The sequence below is a fragment of the Nicotiana tomentosiformis genome, chromosome 8, assembly GCF_000390325.3.
Source record: "Nicotiana tomentosiformis chromosome 8, ASM39032v3, whole genome shotgun sequence".
Classification (NCBI taxonomy): Eukaryota; Viridiplantae; Streptophyta; class Magnoliopsida; order Solanales; family Solanaceae; genus Nicotiana; species Nicotiana tomentosiformis.
In genome coordinates, this window is record NC_090819.1 from 91,146,971 (window position 1) to 91,166,220 (window position 19,250).

The 19,250-nt window shown below is 37.5% G+C and overlaps 1 protein-coding gene across 1 annotated transcript; it reads left to right on the forward strand.

Moving 5' to 3' along the window:
• The first annotated feature begins 16,336 nt into the window (after positions 1-16,336).
• On the forward strand, positions 16,337-16,741 carry LOC138897820 (uncharacterized). Its single transcript, XM_070183839.1, has one exon. The coding sequence runs from the start codon at positions 16,337-16,339 to the stop codon at positions 16,739-16,741; it is 405 nt and encodes a 134-aa protein (XP_070039940.1).
• Positions 16,742-19,250: the final 2,509 nt, after the last annotated feature.

Sequence of the window (19,250 nt, forward strand, 5' to 3'; positions counted from 1 at the left end):
TTTGGGGTTGAAAGTTTGGAAAAATTGGAAGTTCTTCAACTAAGATTTCAAGTTTTAAAAGGGGACTCGTGGTCGGATTTAAGTAATTTTTATATGGTTGGACTCGTAAGTGAATGGGTGTTTATATTTATTGACTTTTACACGTTTTCGAGACGTGGGCCCGTGGAGACTTTTTGGGGCGATTTCCTAATTTCTTGATTTAACTTAGATTCCATTGACTAGATTAGTTTCTTATAGCTATATTTATGGTATGTAATTGATTTTGGCTAGATTTGGGCCATTCGGAACCGAATATTCATGGGAAGAGCATTGCTACCGACTGATTTAGCTTGGTTCGAGGTAAGTGGCTTGCCTAACCTTGTGTGGGGGAAATCCCCTTAGGATTCGGTACTGATTTTACTATGTGAGCGTCGTGTACATGAGGTGGCGAGTGCGTACATGGGCTATTTGTTGATAAACCTAATTTTTACTGAGAAATTCCATGTTTACACTTTAATTGAATATACTAGCATGCGTAGTTACCCTGTTAGCTTAGAATAGCATGTCTACGTGCCTTATTTGCTTAATTGAACTCTTTGCAGCATGCCTATTGAATTCCTGCTTCTTTCCCAACTTGTACTTAGTCTAGACTGTAGATTCTCTTGTTGTACTTGTCGTTTGTAATTGATTGCACTGTGTATTTACTTTGGGACTATGGGACGATATCCCGGAAGATCCCCCTGCATATTTACTTTTGGGACTACGGGACGGCATCCCGAGAGATCCCCCTGCACATTTACTTTGAGACTACGAGGCGGTACCTCGGAAGTTCTCCCTGCATATTTACTTTTGGGACTACGAGACGGTATCTCGGGAGATCCCATGTCGCTTAATTTCATGCATTGTTATGTTATTTCACTGTGTTTTCCTTTGAAGAACTTTAGTCTCTTATTATACTACTTATTCTCCTATTTTTATTATTATATACCAGTGGGCCTGACCTGACCTCGTCACTACTCGCCCGAGGTTAGGCTCGATACTTACTGGGTACCGATTGTGATATACTCATGCTACTCTTCTGCACATGTTTTGTGTGCAGATTCAGGTGCTCGTTATCGGCCGTAATATCAGTGAGTTCGAGGCAGTTGTTGGAGACTTCAAGGTATATATGTCACGTCCACAGACCTCGGAGTCCCCTTCTATTCTTCCCCATGTCAAACACTTCTTCTGTATTTGTTGTTTTGCATGACTTCGGTGTATATAAATGGCATTTACTTTTATATCTTATGACTCATGACATTCTAGGTTTTGGAAAGGTTGTGCAAGTAGAATTTGGTTATTGTACCTGCCGAGCGACATCGTTCTTTTGATTTATTCAGTATCTATTGCAGTTAGAAGTCAAACTTGTTTTCTTTCGATATTGGTATTTTCTTTGAAGTGTTAGGCTTACCTAGTCGTAGAGACTAGGTGCCGTCACGACATGGCTCGTAGGGATGTTTGGGTCGTGACAGAGAATTTAGAACATATGAATATAACCACAAATATCTCATCTCGATATAACTTCCGCCGCGGCACGTAGCCGGTTTAAACATATCAATTCACAGTAAAATGCGATGATCCCATCCTCAACTCTGAATCACATGTATTATGCACATCGTGCCAACTGAATTTTTTTTCATTTCTTTTTCCTTCTTTTAAATAAATCTCGACAAATAATTTCACAACACATAATGAGCCCGCATACCGGTAAGGCATTAAATTCACAATTTCTAACCAAACTATCTCGAATTTATATCAAAACCCACTGTAGTGAGTATAGAAAGTCACTTTTGGACTCATAGCTCTCAATAGTATACAAAACGAAAATGATAGACATGGGCTAACACCATCAAATCTCCCAATAGGGATAAATACGTAAGTGGAGTATAAATTCACAAATTCACAGTATAAGGAGCATGATAGGAGATCTCACCTCGATAATCGAGATTGAATCGAAATAAGAATAGTGATCCTCTATTATAAATTATATGGTGTAGCGGACTCAGCCATACCATAACAATTATATCAACGGGTTGGGCCTCCCCATCTAGGGCGCCCTCAACCCGCCTGTCCTCTACCCCTAACTGGCTGTTCATGTGGGGTAGTAACTGGAATAGAGCCTATAGCCTGAAAGCTCTGATGAAATCCACCTCTCCCAAGTCTGGAACAATCTCTCATGATGTGCCTAGTATCACCACACTCATAACAACTCATCTGCGGGTGCGGATGGTCATACTGAATCTGTGCCGGATAACTGGAATAACCACTTTAAGAACCCCGCCCGGTGCACTAAAAATATTAACTGGAGCACTATGAGTGCTCTGAATTGCAGACTGGGTTGACCAACTTTTCGAGCCTCCGCCATGATGAGTGCTGGATGCAGAGTAGAATACACTGAATCCTCCAGAATTTCGAGATCGCTTGGCCTCCTTAAACTCCCTTTCCTCATTCCTAACATGTTCTAACATTCTGGCAATCTCTACTACTTGATGAAATGGAGTATCGGACTGTAATTCTCGATCCATACATATTTTAAGATCATAATTGAGCCCCTCAATGAATCTGCGGACTTGCTCACTGATTGTAGGAACCAAAATAGGTGCATGATGGGCTAACTCACTGAACTTGATGGCATATTCTGACACCGTCATGGTGCCCTGACGCAACCATTCAAACTCTGTGCCACGCATCCCGGAGAATCTGGGGAACAAACTCTTTCAAAAATATCTCTGAAAATTGAGCCCAAGTTGGTGGTGTTGCATCGGCTGGTCTACCCTCTTCATAAGCTTGCCACTATTGATACTCTACTCCTGACAGCTGAAATGTAGTAAAGGAAATTCCGCTCACTTCCACAATACCCATGGTGCGAAGAATACGGTAATACTTTTCTAGAAATCCCTGGGCATCCTAGATAGATGTGCCACTGAAGGTAGGTGGACTATACCTCTTAAATCTCTCAAGTATCTTTTGTTCTTCTTCTGATGCCAGCCTGACCTCAGGCTGAACCGGAATAACAAGTTGTACCGGTACTATACTCAGAACCTGACCAATGTAAACCTGTTGCTCTGGAGTACGGGCGGTAGGAGTTTGAACTCCTCCCACAATCTGTGAAATATTTGGTGAAATGGAGATCAATCCTGCATGAGTCAATGTACCAAACATGTTTAGGAATTGTGCTAAAGTCTCATGATGTCCGGGGGTAACAACAGGTGCTTCTGGTACTTGTCCCCCAACCGGAGCTACTGGCGGCTCCTGAACTGTTGTTCTGACAAGTGCTCTAGCTGCGGCACGTGCCCTACCTCGGCCTCTACCTCAGCCTCCACTTCGACCCCGGCCTCTCGCGGCCCTAGCAGAATGCGCGAGTGTCTGCTCAACTGACCCGATAGCGCGTGTCCTCACCATCTATGAGAGATTATATATACAAAGGCTCAAACTCCAAAATCAACAAATTCCGCACGACATGAAAGAAAGAAGTGTAAATTTCCTAACAGTTCTGTAGCCTCTTGAAGATAAGTAGAAACGTCTCCGTACCGATCTGCAAGACTCTACTAGACTCGTTTGTGACTCGTAGAACCTATGAACCTAGAGCACTGATACCAATTTGTCACGACCCAAAATTCCACCACGGGCATCGTGATGGCACTTACTCTCTAAGACTAGGTAAGCCGATTACCATTTCATTTTGAGCCAATTTGTTTTTTAAAGATATAACTTAATACAAGTGTCAAAACCAACAACGGAAATAATTACAACAACCCTCCAAGACTGGTAATACAGAGTCACAAACTCTAACTGAATATATACAATGATCTCAAAGATCGAATATATAATATTGTTCGAAAAAGAGTTGACAGTACAATATAATAGAAAGACTCCAAGGGACTGCGACGACCAAGCAGTCCTACATTCAATTCTTACGATCACACTCTAATATCTGTCTGAATCTGATATCTCCAATACCTGGCTCGACACAAAAATATACAGAAGTATAGTATGAGTACGCCACAGTTGGTACCCAGTAAGTATCAAGACAAACCTCGGTGGAGTAGTGACAAGGTACAGTCGGTACTCAGTAAGTATCAAGACTAACCCTAGTAAGTATAGTATGAGTATGCCACGTATATAAAACCTCAAAAATAACAACAGAGATGGAAAAGTAACTCAGCATAGGACAACGCCTCTTTAATCCAAATTTTTGATAAATAAATATTAATGCCTCATTTTAAACTTATTTAATAATTATTTACAGATAAGGAATCTATAATAAAATTATTTTCAAGTAATGTCAATCCAACTAACCACGGTATTTCACATAAAAATCAAAGTGGCAATCACAATAAATTATCATATAAAAATAACCTCGGCAAAGAAAGAATCAGAAATGACAAATAAAGGATTTAAAAAATTCCAACAATTTCCAATTTAATACATAAATGCGTCTACGTATTTTAACCGATATAATTTGCACATATAAACCAAGTACATACTCGTCACCTCACGTACATGGTTTTCAATTACACAATTTTCACATAATACTCAATGCCTATAGGGTAATTTTCCTCCACTCAAGGTTAGGCAAGATACTTACCTTTATGAAGTTAGGTCGATATTCCAAAATAGCCTTCTTGCTTGAATTGACTTCCGGACAACTCAAACCTATCCAAATTAATTGTATAACTTCATTAAAATTCATCGAAAATAATTCTGGTTAATAAAACGACGACTTAAAAATTCACATTAAAAAGTCAACCAAAAGTCAACGCGGGGCTCGCCTCTCAGAACCCGACATAATTTTGACGAAATCTAAACACCCATTCCGATACGAGTTCAACCATACCAATTTATCAAATTCTGATAACAACTCGACCTCCAAATCTTAAATTTTTGTTGTTGAAGAGTTTTACAAATTTCTCCAATTTCTCCCATGTGATTCACTAATAATTGATGAAAATAACCATGGAATCATGAAGTATAATCACTTTTGGATATAGAACACTTACATCAATCCATATAGTGAAAATCGCCTCAAATATCACTTCAATCCGAGCTCCATAGCTCCAAATATGTTAAAATGGCTGAAAACCCCATTTTAAGAGTCTGTCCAGGCACGTCTCATTTGACATTATAGACTTATAAATCTCATTTGACACCTGCGATTTGCCTCAGTCCTAGAAAATAGCAGTCTTTCCCAATACGGAAATGGGCATAACTCTCTCATACAATGTCTGAATGATAAATAGTTTAACTTTCTGGAAACTAGACACCAAGGGCTATAACTTTTATGTTTCGCTCATCTTTCAATTCCTTATATATAGCGAGATATAAGCTTTCAAAATCAGTCCTGTGCAGCAGAAATTTCTTCTTCGCGATTTCAAAACTCTTCTCAGACAGCCTGTAGTGTATCAACCATAACTCTTTGTACCCAACTCCAACTGCCAAACAGTTTAAATTTCTGAAAACTACACACAAAGGAATACAACTTTTATTTTTGGCCCATTGCCAAATTCTTTATAGATTGCGAGATATAAGCTTCCAAAGTCAGCCATGTGCAGCAGAAATTTCTCGCGATACACACTGAGAGGCAAACAAAAACTGCAGTACCAGTCTTCAGTCAATCGATCATAACTTTCTGTAAGAATGTCCAAATGATGAATGGTTTACCTTTCTAGAAACTAGACTCAAAAGGTTACAACTTTAATTTTGATAATCACCAGATTAATTATAGATTGCGATATATAAGCTTCCAAAGTCAGCCCTGTGCATTCAAAATTTCTCGTGATGCACATTGTTGTAGCAAAAAAAAACCATCACTTAAAAATGGCCTAGAAATGGGCCAAAACCACTCCGAAACTCACCCGAGTCACTCAGGACTCGGTTCGAATATACCAACAAGTCCCATAACATAATACGGACTTAGTCGAGGCCTCAAATCACATAGAACAACACCGAAATAACGAATCGCGCCTCGAATCCAACTTATGAGAGTTTAGGAAATTTTCCAAATTCTATATCTTATGCCGAAACGTATCAAATCAATCCGGAATGACTTCAAATTTTGCATGCAAGTCATAAATGACATAATGGAGCTGTTCTAATTTTCAGAATTAAATCCGACCTCGATATCAATAAAGTCAACTCCCAGTCAAACTTTCTAAAAATCTTCCATTTTCCAACTTTCGCCAAAATGCGTCGAATTGTCCTACGGACTTCCAAATCCAAATCCGGACATACGCCTAAGTCCGAAATTACCATACGAAACTATTGACATCATCAAATTTTTATTCCGGAGTCGTTTGCTCAAAAGTCAAACTCCGGTCAACTCTTTTTATTTAAGCTTCAAAATAAGAATTGTTCTTTCAATTTAATTCTGAATCTTCCGAAAACTAAACTCGACCACACACGCGGGTCATAATACATATTACGAAGTTGCTTGGGACCTTAAGTCGCTGGACAGAACGTAAATTCTCAAAATGACAAGTTGTGTTATTACACCTTTCTATTTTATATATATAATATATGATACCACTTGCCACAAAGAATATAATTTATATCTTCATATCGCAAAAAACCTGGTTTGAAGTGAAGGAACCCACTGGGCGGTAACTAGAAGGGAAGAATTTATCAAACACGTACATTTTAGTCATTTGCGCATGAGATATTATTTCAGCATTTATAATTATTATGTTAGTTTGACATTGAGTTGCAAATACTGAACTTTAGTGCGTGAACTTAAATTGAAATACTGAAATACTATTATCTAGGTGTATTTATGTGAAATATACGATTTTCACTCACTAATCTTTAACTTTTACATTGTTTCTTACAAATTATGTTTTTTTAACAACGTCAATTTTTGTTTTTAAATACCTCTTCTTTTCAACCTCAACTCATATTGCTCTAACTCCTACTTATCATGTTGGGACAAAATATATGGATTTTGACGTTCTGTCATTTGGATACATCGGGGAGAAAGAGGCGAGCACGAATCTGGAGAATCAAATCACTTAGGTAGGACTTTCATGGCCTAAATCAAAGCTCAAATTCTCCAAGCGAATTGTCCATGTTGGTGGCTCATGGGTGAATATTATCAGAAGAGCCAAAATGTGATGTTTATGAGTATGACTTACCGTCGAATTCATAACACATTTTAATTACTAGATTTGTAACATATATATCTATATTTTAATTACGTTAATTACTATTTATATTCATTACTAGGTTTTGCTTAGATTCTGTATTTTATATATATATATATATATAAAGCAAAAGTTATTAAGTTTGTCCGCACATATAATTGATATGGAAAAAATTTAAAAATAACTCGATTTACAACTGCTGATTGAAAATTAGCCTTTGTTTCAAAGTAATCGAATTTTAGTCATCTTTTCATGTAAAAATAAAATCTGAATAAAAATACCCTTAAAAAACCTAAAAATTTCCAGCATAATATGATGGTGTCCGGAGTTTCTTTGCATATGAGATTCCAATATAATGTGCTGGAATTTCATAATATGTTGGAGTTCCAACATAATATGCTAGAAGTTTAAACTCAGGAGCTTCATAATCCATCATATTATGCTGGAACTTTCTTTGTTTCATATAGGATATTTTTGTCCAAATTTTATTTTTGTAAAAAATAATAGTTATTTTAAATTACTTTGTAAATGCTGACTATTTTTAGTTATCAATATAAAAATTTGCTAGCCCGTGAATTTTATTGATGGAGATTGACGTTACCATTGTTCTTGCGACGTAAATAACGTAAAAGTAGACATAGTACAGTATTAGTGGGCGTTGGATATAAGAATTGTAAAATTCTGAAAAAAGTAAAAAAAAAATTGAAAATTGTATTTGAAAATTAGTATTGTGTTTGGACATGAATACAGTTTTGGGTTATTTTTGAATTTTTGTGAGTGATCTGAGTAAAAATTTTGAAACATAGCTTTTTAGAGTTTTTCAAATTTTCGAAAAATTTCAAAATTTATTTTCAATTATAAATTGATAATTTTATGGTCAAACACTGATTTCGAAAAAAAGTAAAAAAAATCAAAAATAATAAAAAATAATTCAAGGCCAAACGGGCTCTTAGTTTGATAAAGAGAGAAAACAAAGTACTATAGTAAACATTGAATTTCGGGAAGGTATAAAACCATTTTCATACCGAATCTCTCTTTAAATAACGTAAAAGCAGAAATCGCAGTAAAGATATGAATTTTGGAAAGGAATAAAACTATTTTGATGCTGGATGTTTTTCTCTCAATAACGTAAAAGATGATGTAGAGAACACCTTATTATTTATTTTGTTACGCAAAAATTAATAAAGTTTGGACAAATATTGTTGAAAATTAATTTATGATACTGGGACAAAACTATGTAGTTTGACGTTTCGATATTATGACACCAAGAAACAGAAAGGGCGGCTAGCTAGATTTTTGGTGACCCAAATCAGCCATTAGGACTTGCGTGGCAACCAAATTCATCAGTCAATGAACCTAATTTAGTAACTAATTAAATTTTTAGGTCCCTTTGTTTGGCTCAAGAAAGAAAAAAGGAAAAAAATCATTGAGAGTAACAAGGATCCGCCAAATATTTTTCATTTGAATTTAAGTTAGATATAGCGACATTTACACTATCACAATTTTAACGAAGACGAAAGAATAATATTTAACTTATTAAGAAATGAGAGCAAAATAAAACAATATAGTAATAGAGACAAGATGTATATGAGGAGAATGTAGAAGTTATCTTATTCAAGTGTGTTTCTTGTGTGTACTCCATAAGATAAAGTATACCCTATTTATAGGATATGGGAAACATGAAATGTTACAAGAATACACCTAAAGGTTACAAATATTAAGTGATGAATTAACTAAATACATGAACTCAAATGGTTCATGGAATAGGGATGTATGGAGTATTCAATGGCATCCACTTTAATATATTTATAACACTCCCCCTTGGATGTCCATCTAAAAGATAATGTGCCTCGTTAAAACCTTACTAGGAAAAACCCAGTGGAAAAAAGCCTAGTGAAGGAAAAAGAGTACACACATCTTGTAATACGCATTGAGTGATGCCTCATTAAAAACCTTACCAGGAAAACCCAATTGGGACAAAACCTTGGTTAAGAAAAAAAAAAGTACAGCGCACATTATACTCCCCCTGATGAAACTTTATTTGATATCTCGAAGACGATGCATTCCAATCTTATGCCGCAGCTTCTCAAATGTTGATGTTGGCAATGACTTAGTGAATAAATCTGCCAGATTATCACTTGAACGGACTTGTTGAATATCTATCTCACTATTTTGTTGAAGATCATACGTGAAAAAGAACTTTGGTGAAATATGTTTTTTTCTGTCTCCTTTGATATATCCTCCTTTTAGTTGAGCTATACAAGCAGCATTATCTTCATACAATATCGTCGGAATCTTCGTCTTTAAAGAAAGACCACACAGTTGTTGAATGTATTGAGTCACTGGTCTCAACCATACACATTCTCGACTAGTTTCATGAATAGCTATTATCTCTGCATGATTGAAAGATGTAGTAGCTAAAGTTTGTTTTGTTGAACGCCATGAAATAGTTGTACCTCCACAAGTAAATAGATAGCATGTTTGAGATCGGACTTTATGTGGGTCAGACAAATAACCTGCATCTGCATAACCAATTATTTGTGAATCGGATTCATAAGAATAAAATAATCCCATATCAATAGTCCCTCGAAGGTATCTAAAAATATACTTAACACCATTCCAGTGTTTTATCGTTGGAAAGGAACTAAATCTTGCTAATAAACTTACTGCAATTGGTCGAGTATTATTTGCAAGATACATTAGTGCCCCAATTGCACTAAGATATGGAGTTTCATCACCAAGAAACTCTCCATCATTTTCATGAGGTCGGAATGGATCTTTATTTATATCAAGTGATCTCACAACCATCGGGGTACTCAATGGATGTGCTTTATCCATATAAAAATGTTTTAGGATCTTTTCGGTATAAGTTGATTGATGGACAAAAATTTTATCTTTTATATGCTCAATTTGTAGACCAAGACAAAATTTTGTCTTTCCAAGATCTTTCATTTCAAATTCTTTCTTCAAACAGTCTACTGCTTTTGGAAGTTCCCCAGAAGTTCCAATGATATAGATCATCAACATACACATCGATTATAACAAATTCAGATCCAGACCTTTTTATAAATACATAAGGATAAATTGGATCATTTTTATACCCTTCTTTCAGCAAATACTCACTCAGGCGATTATACCACATTCGGCCTGATTGTTTCAATCAGTATAAGGATTTATGAAGCTTTACTGAACAAGTTTCCCGAAAACTTTTATTAGTTTCAGGAACTTTAAGCCCTTCAGGAATTTTCATATAAATTCCGTTGTCTAATGTGCCATAAAAATAGGTTGTGACAACATCCATCAAACGCACATCAAGTTTTTCATGGACGGCCAAATTTATAAGATACCTGAAAGTGATTGCATCCACCACAGGAGAATATGTCTCAATATAATCAATGTCAGGTCTTTGTGAAAATTCTTGTGCTACAAGTCGTGCTTTATATCTAGCGACTTCATTTTTATCATTTCGTTTCCGCACAAAAACCTATTTGTATCCCACTGGCTTTATTCCTTCAGGTGTTCGGACTATACATCCGAATACTTCACGCCTTTCAAGTGACGCTAATTCTGTCTGGATAGCGTCTTTTCATTTTGGCCAATCATTTCTCTATCTATATTCATCGACAGATCTTGGTTCAAGATCCTCATCTTGTTGCATTATTTCAACAGCAACATTATAAGCAAAAATATTATCGACAATAATATTATTTCGGTTTCACCTTTTTTTCGTAGAGACATAACTTATTGAGATCTCTTCATTCTTATTATTTTCAGGTACTTGGACCTCCTCTGAGGTATTATCATTTGTTATATCACGGGGCTCTTTTTGAGCAATTGCCTCCATATTATGATCTCCTAGATCATTTGCTCCTTTTCGCTTTCGAGGATTTTTATCTTTTGAACCAATTGGTCTACCACATTTCAAGCGTGGATTAGACTCATTTGCATTTATAAATTGTCCAACCGAAACATCAATTTGAATAGGAGCATTAGCAGCTGAAATATGTGACTTAGTCACCCTTGGTAGGTTAGTGAATGCATCTGGCAGTTGATTTATAATATTTTGTAAATAAATTATCTTTTGAACCTCGTGTTTACATTGATTTGTTCGAGAATCTAAATGAGATAGTGATAATGTATTACAATCTATCTCTTTTTGCAACAGCTTATTTTCTTCCCCTAATATTGGGTATACTCATTCATCAAAATGGGAATCAGCAAATCTTGCCGTAAATAAATCTCCAGTCATAGGTTCCAAATATTTTATAATAGAAGAAGATTCATACCCAACATATATCCCCAACCTTTTTTGGGGTCCCATCTTTGTGCGTTGTGGTGGAGCAATTAGAACATATACTGCACATCCAAATATTCTAAGATGGGAGATATTTGGCTCCTGACTAAAAGCCAATTGTATTGGGGAGACTTTATGATAACTTGTGGGTTTGATCCGCACAAGAGCTGCTGCATGTAAAATAGCATGGTCCCATGCCGAAATGGGAAGTTTTGTTCTCATAAGCATTGGTCTAGCAATTAATTGGAGGCGTTTGATCAATGATTCCGCTAGACCATTTTGAGTATGAACATGAGCAACTGGATGCTCAATTGTTATCCCAATTGATATGCAATAATCATTAAAGGCATGAGATGCAAATTCACCAGCATTATCAAGACAAAGTGTCTTAATTTCATAATCTAAAAACTATTCTCTTAATCTTATTAATTGAGCTAGTAACCTCGCAAAGGCCAAATTGCGGGTTGATAACAAGCATACATGTGACCATCTTGTAGATGCATCTATCAAAATCATATAATATCTGAATGGTCCACATGGAGGGTGTATGAGCCCACATATGTCACCCTGTATACATTCCATAAATGCAGGAGATTCAACTCCAACTTTAATTACTGATGGTCTAATAATCAGTTTGCCTTGAGAAATGCAACACAAGAGAATTCTTTAGTTTGAAGAATCTTCTGGTTCTTCAATGAATGACCATGTGAATTCTCAATTATTTTGCACATCATATTATAACCGGGATGGCCCAACCGGTCATGCCAAATAATAAAATCATTAGTAAACTCCTTATTTACTATGGCATGTGATTCGACTATACTAATACTAGTGTAGTATAATCCGGAGGAAAATGCGGGAAGCTTTTCAAGTACATACTTCTTTTCCACTTTTATTATTGTAATATAAAAGTATTCAACCTTTCCTTCATTGGTGATCTCAATATGATAGCCATTATGGCAAATATTTTTGAAACTCAACAAGTTTCTTTGAGACCTACTATAATATAATACATCATTAACAACCAATATAGTTCCTCCTGGTAGTAATACAGTCACTCTTCCAGAGCCCTCAATTAATTTTGTACTACCAGATATTGTTATGATATTGGCTTCTTTCATAATTAAATAAGAGAAATATCTCTTATCTTTTAATATGGTGTGCGTCGTAGCACTATCCAGAAGGCATATTTCTTCTTTATTATTCATACGGCCAATTGAAGACTGAGAAGTCTTCATATTCTTCATAAAGAAAAAAAATACATCATAAGTAATATTAAAAAATTTAAGAACAAAAGAAACTATACTTAGGAAAGTAAATACTGACCACATAAAAAGTTTTATTTAAAATATGAACTTCGAAAAAAAATACATTTATTCTTATAATTTTTTCCAATAATAAGTCTTCATTTATAATGCTCAAAGAAGTCTCCAGCTTCTAAATGAGTAATATCTGTAAGGCCTTCGAAAACATCATCTTTATAGGCAAGGTTTGCTTCAACTTTATCATGATTATTCATAGGACCTGCCACAACATCATTTTGAAAGGTCAAGTGAGTCTCAACTTTATTTTGTTTCCCTTTTATAAATGCTTGATAAAGTTTGACAAAATATTCAGGTGTATGATAAATTTGTGCCCAATGATTTTTTATACAACATCGGTGGCAAATATTACCTTTGCCTTTTGAAGGATTATTCTGAGAACCCTTATTGTTCTCTTGTTTATAACGACCACCACCATGGCGATTATTATTTCGCCCCTTGTCACGCCCACGTATATTTATACGGCCACGATAATTATTTTATCTTCTTTCAGACTTTGGGTCTATCGTTCCCAGATTCGCTTCTGAAAATGGAGTTGATCCAGTGGGGCGGGCTTGATGATTTTTCATTAAAAGGGCATTATGTTGTTCAGCCACCAAAAGGCATGAAATTAACTCAGAATATTTCTTAAAGCCCTTTTCACGGTATTGCTGTTGTAAAACCATATTTGAGGCATGAAAAGTGGAAAGAGTTTTTTCCAGCATGTCCTCATCATTCATAGGTTCCCCGCATAATTTTAGTTGGGAAATTATTCTATATACAGCAGAATTATATTCACTTATGGTCTTATAATCTTGTAGCCATAAGTGCATCCACTCACGACGAGCTCTTGGCAATACCGTGGCCTTTAGGTGGTCATATTGTTCCTTCAAACTAGTTCATAATTGAAATGGATCTTTCAAGGTTAAATATTCACTTTTTAACCCTTCATCGAGATGATGGAGAAGGAAAATCATGGCTTTCGCCTTATCCTGACTTGATGCTTCATTTCCTTCTTTAATAGTGTCACCAAGACCTTTAACGTCAAGGTGAATTTCAGCATCAAGTACCCATGGCAAATAGTTATTCCCAGAGGTGTCAAGTGCCATAAATTCAAGCTTTGACAAATTTGACATAGTGAAAACTATCATAGAAATAAGTGAATTAGAATGACAAGAATTATTATCAATTCAGTGAAGTACATAATCGTGTACTAATATCGTATATACAAGCTTGTAAAAGTAAAAAGTAATTACATGCAATGCAATGTTACTATATCATGCTTGACTGTAAATTAGCACACAATCATTACCCTATGTATACATGAAAAGCCAAATATGTTTACTCAATAGACAATAATCAGAGAGTTACAAAATTAAAGTAAGTATATCATGTTCCGACACTTATTATATCTCTCAATAGTGTAGTTAGGCATAAATCTTAATGATATCACTATTTCTAATTTCCAGTAAAAGACACGTCAATATCAAATTGATAGTTTTCAAAGTTCATATTTCTAACCAAATAATAGCTCTAACATAGACAGGAAATATTTCTTACTCTATATGATTATCTATCATATTAAATAGAACTCGTTCAAAAGTATAATATCACAAGGTTCTTTTAATATCATGGCAAAGAATTGATAGCATACTGTTCTATTTCATAAAAGTAAACTTAGAACTAGACATACCGGCATGACAATGTAAAATTAAAGCTTACTCTTTAGGAAGAAGATAAAACCCGGATGAAGCAGATAACTTCAATTGGTTAGAGACTCGTGATGATAATGTATTAAGAAATGAGAACAAAATAGAACAATATAGTAATAGAGACAAGATGTATAGGAGGAGAATGTAGAAGTTATCTTACTCAAGTGTGTTTCTTGTGTGTACTCCATAAGATAAAGTATACCCTATTTATAAAATATGGGATACATGAAAGGTTACAAGAATACACCTAAAGGTTACAAATATTAAGTGATGAATTACCTAAATACATGAACTCAAATGGTTCATGAAATAGGGATGTATGGAGTATTCAATGGACATCCACTTTAATATATTTATAACATAACTATTAATAAACAAACATATTAAAATACATAGATAACCCCTTAAAATTGGCTCCAATTATCATTTTAACACTTCAACTAACCCTTATACTACCTATTAAGCCCTCAAGCTACTATCAAAGTGTAACTATTGAACACAAAAAAACTCAGCCCCAAAGATTATTAAGTGCAAGCTCGGCTATGTGGCAGTGTAACCAATAAAAAAAGCCATGTCAATAAAAATATTTTCTCTTCGAATCCATTATCGAGTATCCTCCCCTTCCCCGTAGAAGTAGTTTCGCCAGCCAAAAACTGGCCACCATAGTCACACTGAAAGTAACCCATCAGTGTCGCCACCTCCGTCTTCCCTACCTCCCTCTCACCTCCAACCACCAGTCGCTCTTTGGAAATAGCTTTAATCTTCTCTTATTCTTTGCAGCAAATTTGTTGATCATTTTTTTAATGGCCTGGAAAGGTTTTGCCATTTGAAAGAATCTTCTCTTTTGGATATTCAGATTTGGAAATTAACATCTAATCAAGAACACTTAAGGTGATTTAGTCGAATACCGGAGGTGTTCTAATAAAATTTCAAATTAATATCTAATGATTCAACAGGGTACGGATGATGACCTTTCCAAATATTTCCGAAGGGATGGCCGTGGCAGCCTTTCAGAATGGGTTGAGCAGAGAAGGTTCGAGGGTGACCAGAAAGCTTCTGAGTCGGCTGATGAAGTATCTACCAGCCACTTGGGACGAAATCCATAATACCTACTGTGCCGAGGTCAGAGCAGCTGAAGACGACCTCAATGGACCAACTCGACGGCTCACCTTGGTACAATCTGAGCCCAGGAAAGAACACAAAGATAGTACGAGGAGAGACCACCCAGTGTCGCGGTTGGGTAGGGAACGACACCAACCCTATGTTAGGACACTCGTTCCCTCCTTCCGTTATGAAGATGGCCCGTCTAGGCTGAGATCAGGCACTCACAGGAACGATCGATGTATGCCCCCTTGTTATCTGCTCACAATTTTTGCGTATCGCCTACAGAAATGATCTACGCTCTCGAAAAGCTCAGAACAAAAGTCAAATAGCCGCCCAAGATGAGGTCGGGTCCAAACACAAGGAAATTTGACGCCCTCTGCGAGTTCCACCAAGAACGTGGACACAAAATAGAAGATTGCATTGCCCTAAGGCTAGAGGTGGCAAACTTGCTGCAGCAAGGGCAACTCAAAGAACAGCTCAGCGACAAAGGAAGGAACATCTTGGCGAGGGGTCGAGAACGTCCGGGCACGGCAAAGCCCCCTTCACAGCTCGCACCATCAATATAATTATTGGTGGCAGCGATGATGCCTCTATCAATGGCATCAAATTCACTGCCACCCATAAGCTCAAAAGATCGATCACCCATGAACGTTATGACAGACTCGAAGAAAGTATCATCTTCGATGAGTCAGATGCCGACGGTTTGACTTTTTCTCATAATGATACACTTGTCATTACTTTAAGAATTTTAGATACCGATGTTAGAGAATTATGGTAGATGAAGGAAGTGGAGCGTGCACCATCCATCCTCGATTCCTCACACATATGAGACTCAATGATAAGATAGTGCCACGTTACATTACATTAACCGATTTTAGCAATGCAGTTGAACGGACTTCGGAAAAAATCACACTTCTCGTTCTCGCCGGCGGAGTATCTCTAAAGACGACATTCTATATCATGGACCAGGACACCGCATACAATGCCATCATGGGACAACCATGGATACACCCCATGAGAGCCGTTCCGTCCAATTTATACCAAGTGATCAAATTTCTAACACCTTGGGGAATATTCAGCATACGAGAGGAACATCGTACATACCGGGAATGCTACCGAATTTCCATGGACAACACGACAACTCAACAAAAGAAAGAAAAGGAAAATGAAGCATAGCAATCAGCAGGGTCGAGGTCGCCACAAAGCGAAGCTGAGGAAGTCATTATGGATCCTGAGAGGGTGGATGTCATTGAATCGACGCTAGAAGACCTCGACCCATTCAACTAGATCATAGCGACCCCAACAAAAAGTCCTACATCGACTGCAAACTCCGAGAATCGAGTAAATTAAATCAATTCTTAATAACTAACATAGATTGTTTGCCTTCAGTCATGCAGGCATGCCAGGTATCCCCAAAGAAAGAAATCTCCACACACAAGTTGAATGTCAACCTTTTATACCCTCCGGTAAGTCAGGTCTGACAAAAGTTTGACCCACCATCAATGAGGCCGTCCGTAAAGAAGTAGAGAAGTTATTGGCAAATGGCTCCATCAAGGAGGCGAACTACCCCAAATAGATAGCCAATGTGGTGATAGTCAAAAAGAAAAATGAGAAATCGAGGATGTGCGTGGACTTCACAAACCTAAATAAAGCATCCCCAAAAGATTCATTCCCACTACCACACATCGACCAACTCATCGACGCAACGGCCGGGCATGAGCTGTTAAGTTTCCTGGATGCCTACTCAGGTTACAACCAAATAATCATGGAGGAAGAGGACCAAAAGAAAACCACGTTCATCACCCACAGGGGAACATATTGTTATAGGGTCATGCCATTTGGGTTGAAGAACACAAGGGCTACCTATCAAAGGTTGGTCACCAAAATGTTCAAAGATTAACTCGGTAAAACCATGGAGGTGTATATCGACATGCTGGTCAAGTTCGTGAAGGCAGAGGATCATATTGACCACCTAACGGAAGCTTTCGATATACTAAGAAAGTACGGAATGAAATTAAACCCCGAAAAATGAGCGTTTGGTGTAGCCTCGGGAAAGTTTTTAGGTTTCTTGGTATCCCAGCGAGGGATTGAGGTCAACCCAGATCAAATAAAGGCTATTGATGGGATACCAGAACAATTGACTACTAAAAAGCAAGTCCAGAGATTGACCGGTCAAATTGCCGCCCTATCCAAATTCATCTTGCGGTCGTCCGATAGATGTCACAGGTTTTTCAGCGCATCAAAAAGGATAACGGCCTCGAGTGGATGCTCGAGTGTGTACAAGAACTGCAAGAACTGAAGGCGTACTTGTCATCACCACCCTTGCTCTCAAAACCCGAGCTCGGGGAGTGCCTAATCGTTTACTTTGCCATCTCAGAAGTAGTAGTGAGTACGGTCTTGGTTTGAGAAATCAGAGGTGCGAAATCTCCATTTTATTATATTAGTAAAACATTTGTCGATGCCGAAATGAGGTACCCTCACCTCGAGAAACTAGCCTTGGCCGTGGTCGTAGTTTCACGGAAGCTTAGACCCTATTTTTAGTGCCACTGTATCTCGATCGTCACCACTTTTCCTTTAAGAAGCATATTACACAAACCCGAGTTGTCAGGGAGGCTAGCCAAATGGGCCATCGAGTTAAGTGAGAACGACATCACTTATCAGCCTCGCATAACGATAAAGTCGCAAGTACTCGCCGACTTCATCGCAGACTTTAGCGCAAAAGTAATTCCTGAGGCTGAAAAGGAATCCACTCAAGCTTCTCTTCAAACATAGGACCTTTGGGTCCTGCACACCGATGGCGCATCCAATGCATGCGGGTCTGGTTTTAGACTCATACTCGAGGTTCCCACCGGTGACATAATTCGCCAATCCATAAGATGCCCAGACATGACTAACAACGTGGCTGAGTATGAGGCGGTAATTGCAGGATTAAGACTAGCACTCAAGTACGGAGTGAAGCGATTAAAGCTTCATTGTGATTCTCAGCTCGTAGTCAACCAGGCTACTGGTACTTTCCAAATCAAAGAGCAGAGGTTGCAAAAATATCAGACCAATATCTGTAGATTGTTACCTAATTTCGACGAGTACCAGCTCGACCAAATTCCACGAAATTACAACGTCGAAGCAGACAGACTCGCCAAGTTGGCCGCTGCCACCAAAAGTGTAACCCCTGGGTATAAGAGTGTAGTTCACCTCCTCAGCTCGACATTGGACCATATCAAGGTAAAATATGTAAATCTAACTTGGGACTAGCGCAATTGTATTAAAAACTATTTTCATGACGACACTATCCCAAACGAAAAAAAGGAAGTAACAAAGCTGAGAATGCAAGCTGCCAGGTATAGCCTCCTACACAACAACTAATACAAGAGAACGTACGGCGGTCCCTTGGCAAAATGCTTAGGCCCTAACCAAACCCAAAGCGTCCTCGAGGAAGTCCATGAAGGTCATTATGAAAGTCACTCTAGTGACCGAGCACTCGTCAGGTGCCTCATACGGGCCGGATATTATTGGCCCAACTATGAAAAAAGACGCTCTAGGATTTGTGAAGAAATGCGAGCAGTGTCAAAAATACCCCCCCGATAATTAATCAAGCAGGCAAGCACCTCCACTCTGTCACTTCTCTGTGGCCTTTCATTAAATGGAGAATGGACATCGTGGGACCACTTCCACCAGGACAAGGTAG

Coding starts and splice junctions, on each gene's coding strand:
- LOC138897820 (XM_070183839.1), top strand. CDS start 16,337: ATGGTAGATGAAGGAAGTGGAGCGTGCACCATCCATCCTCGATTCCTC.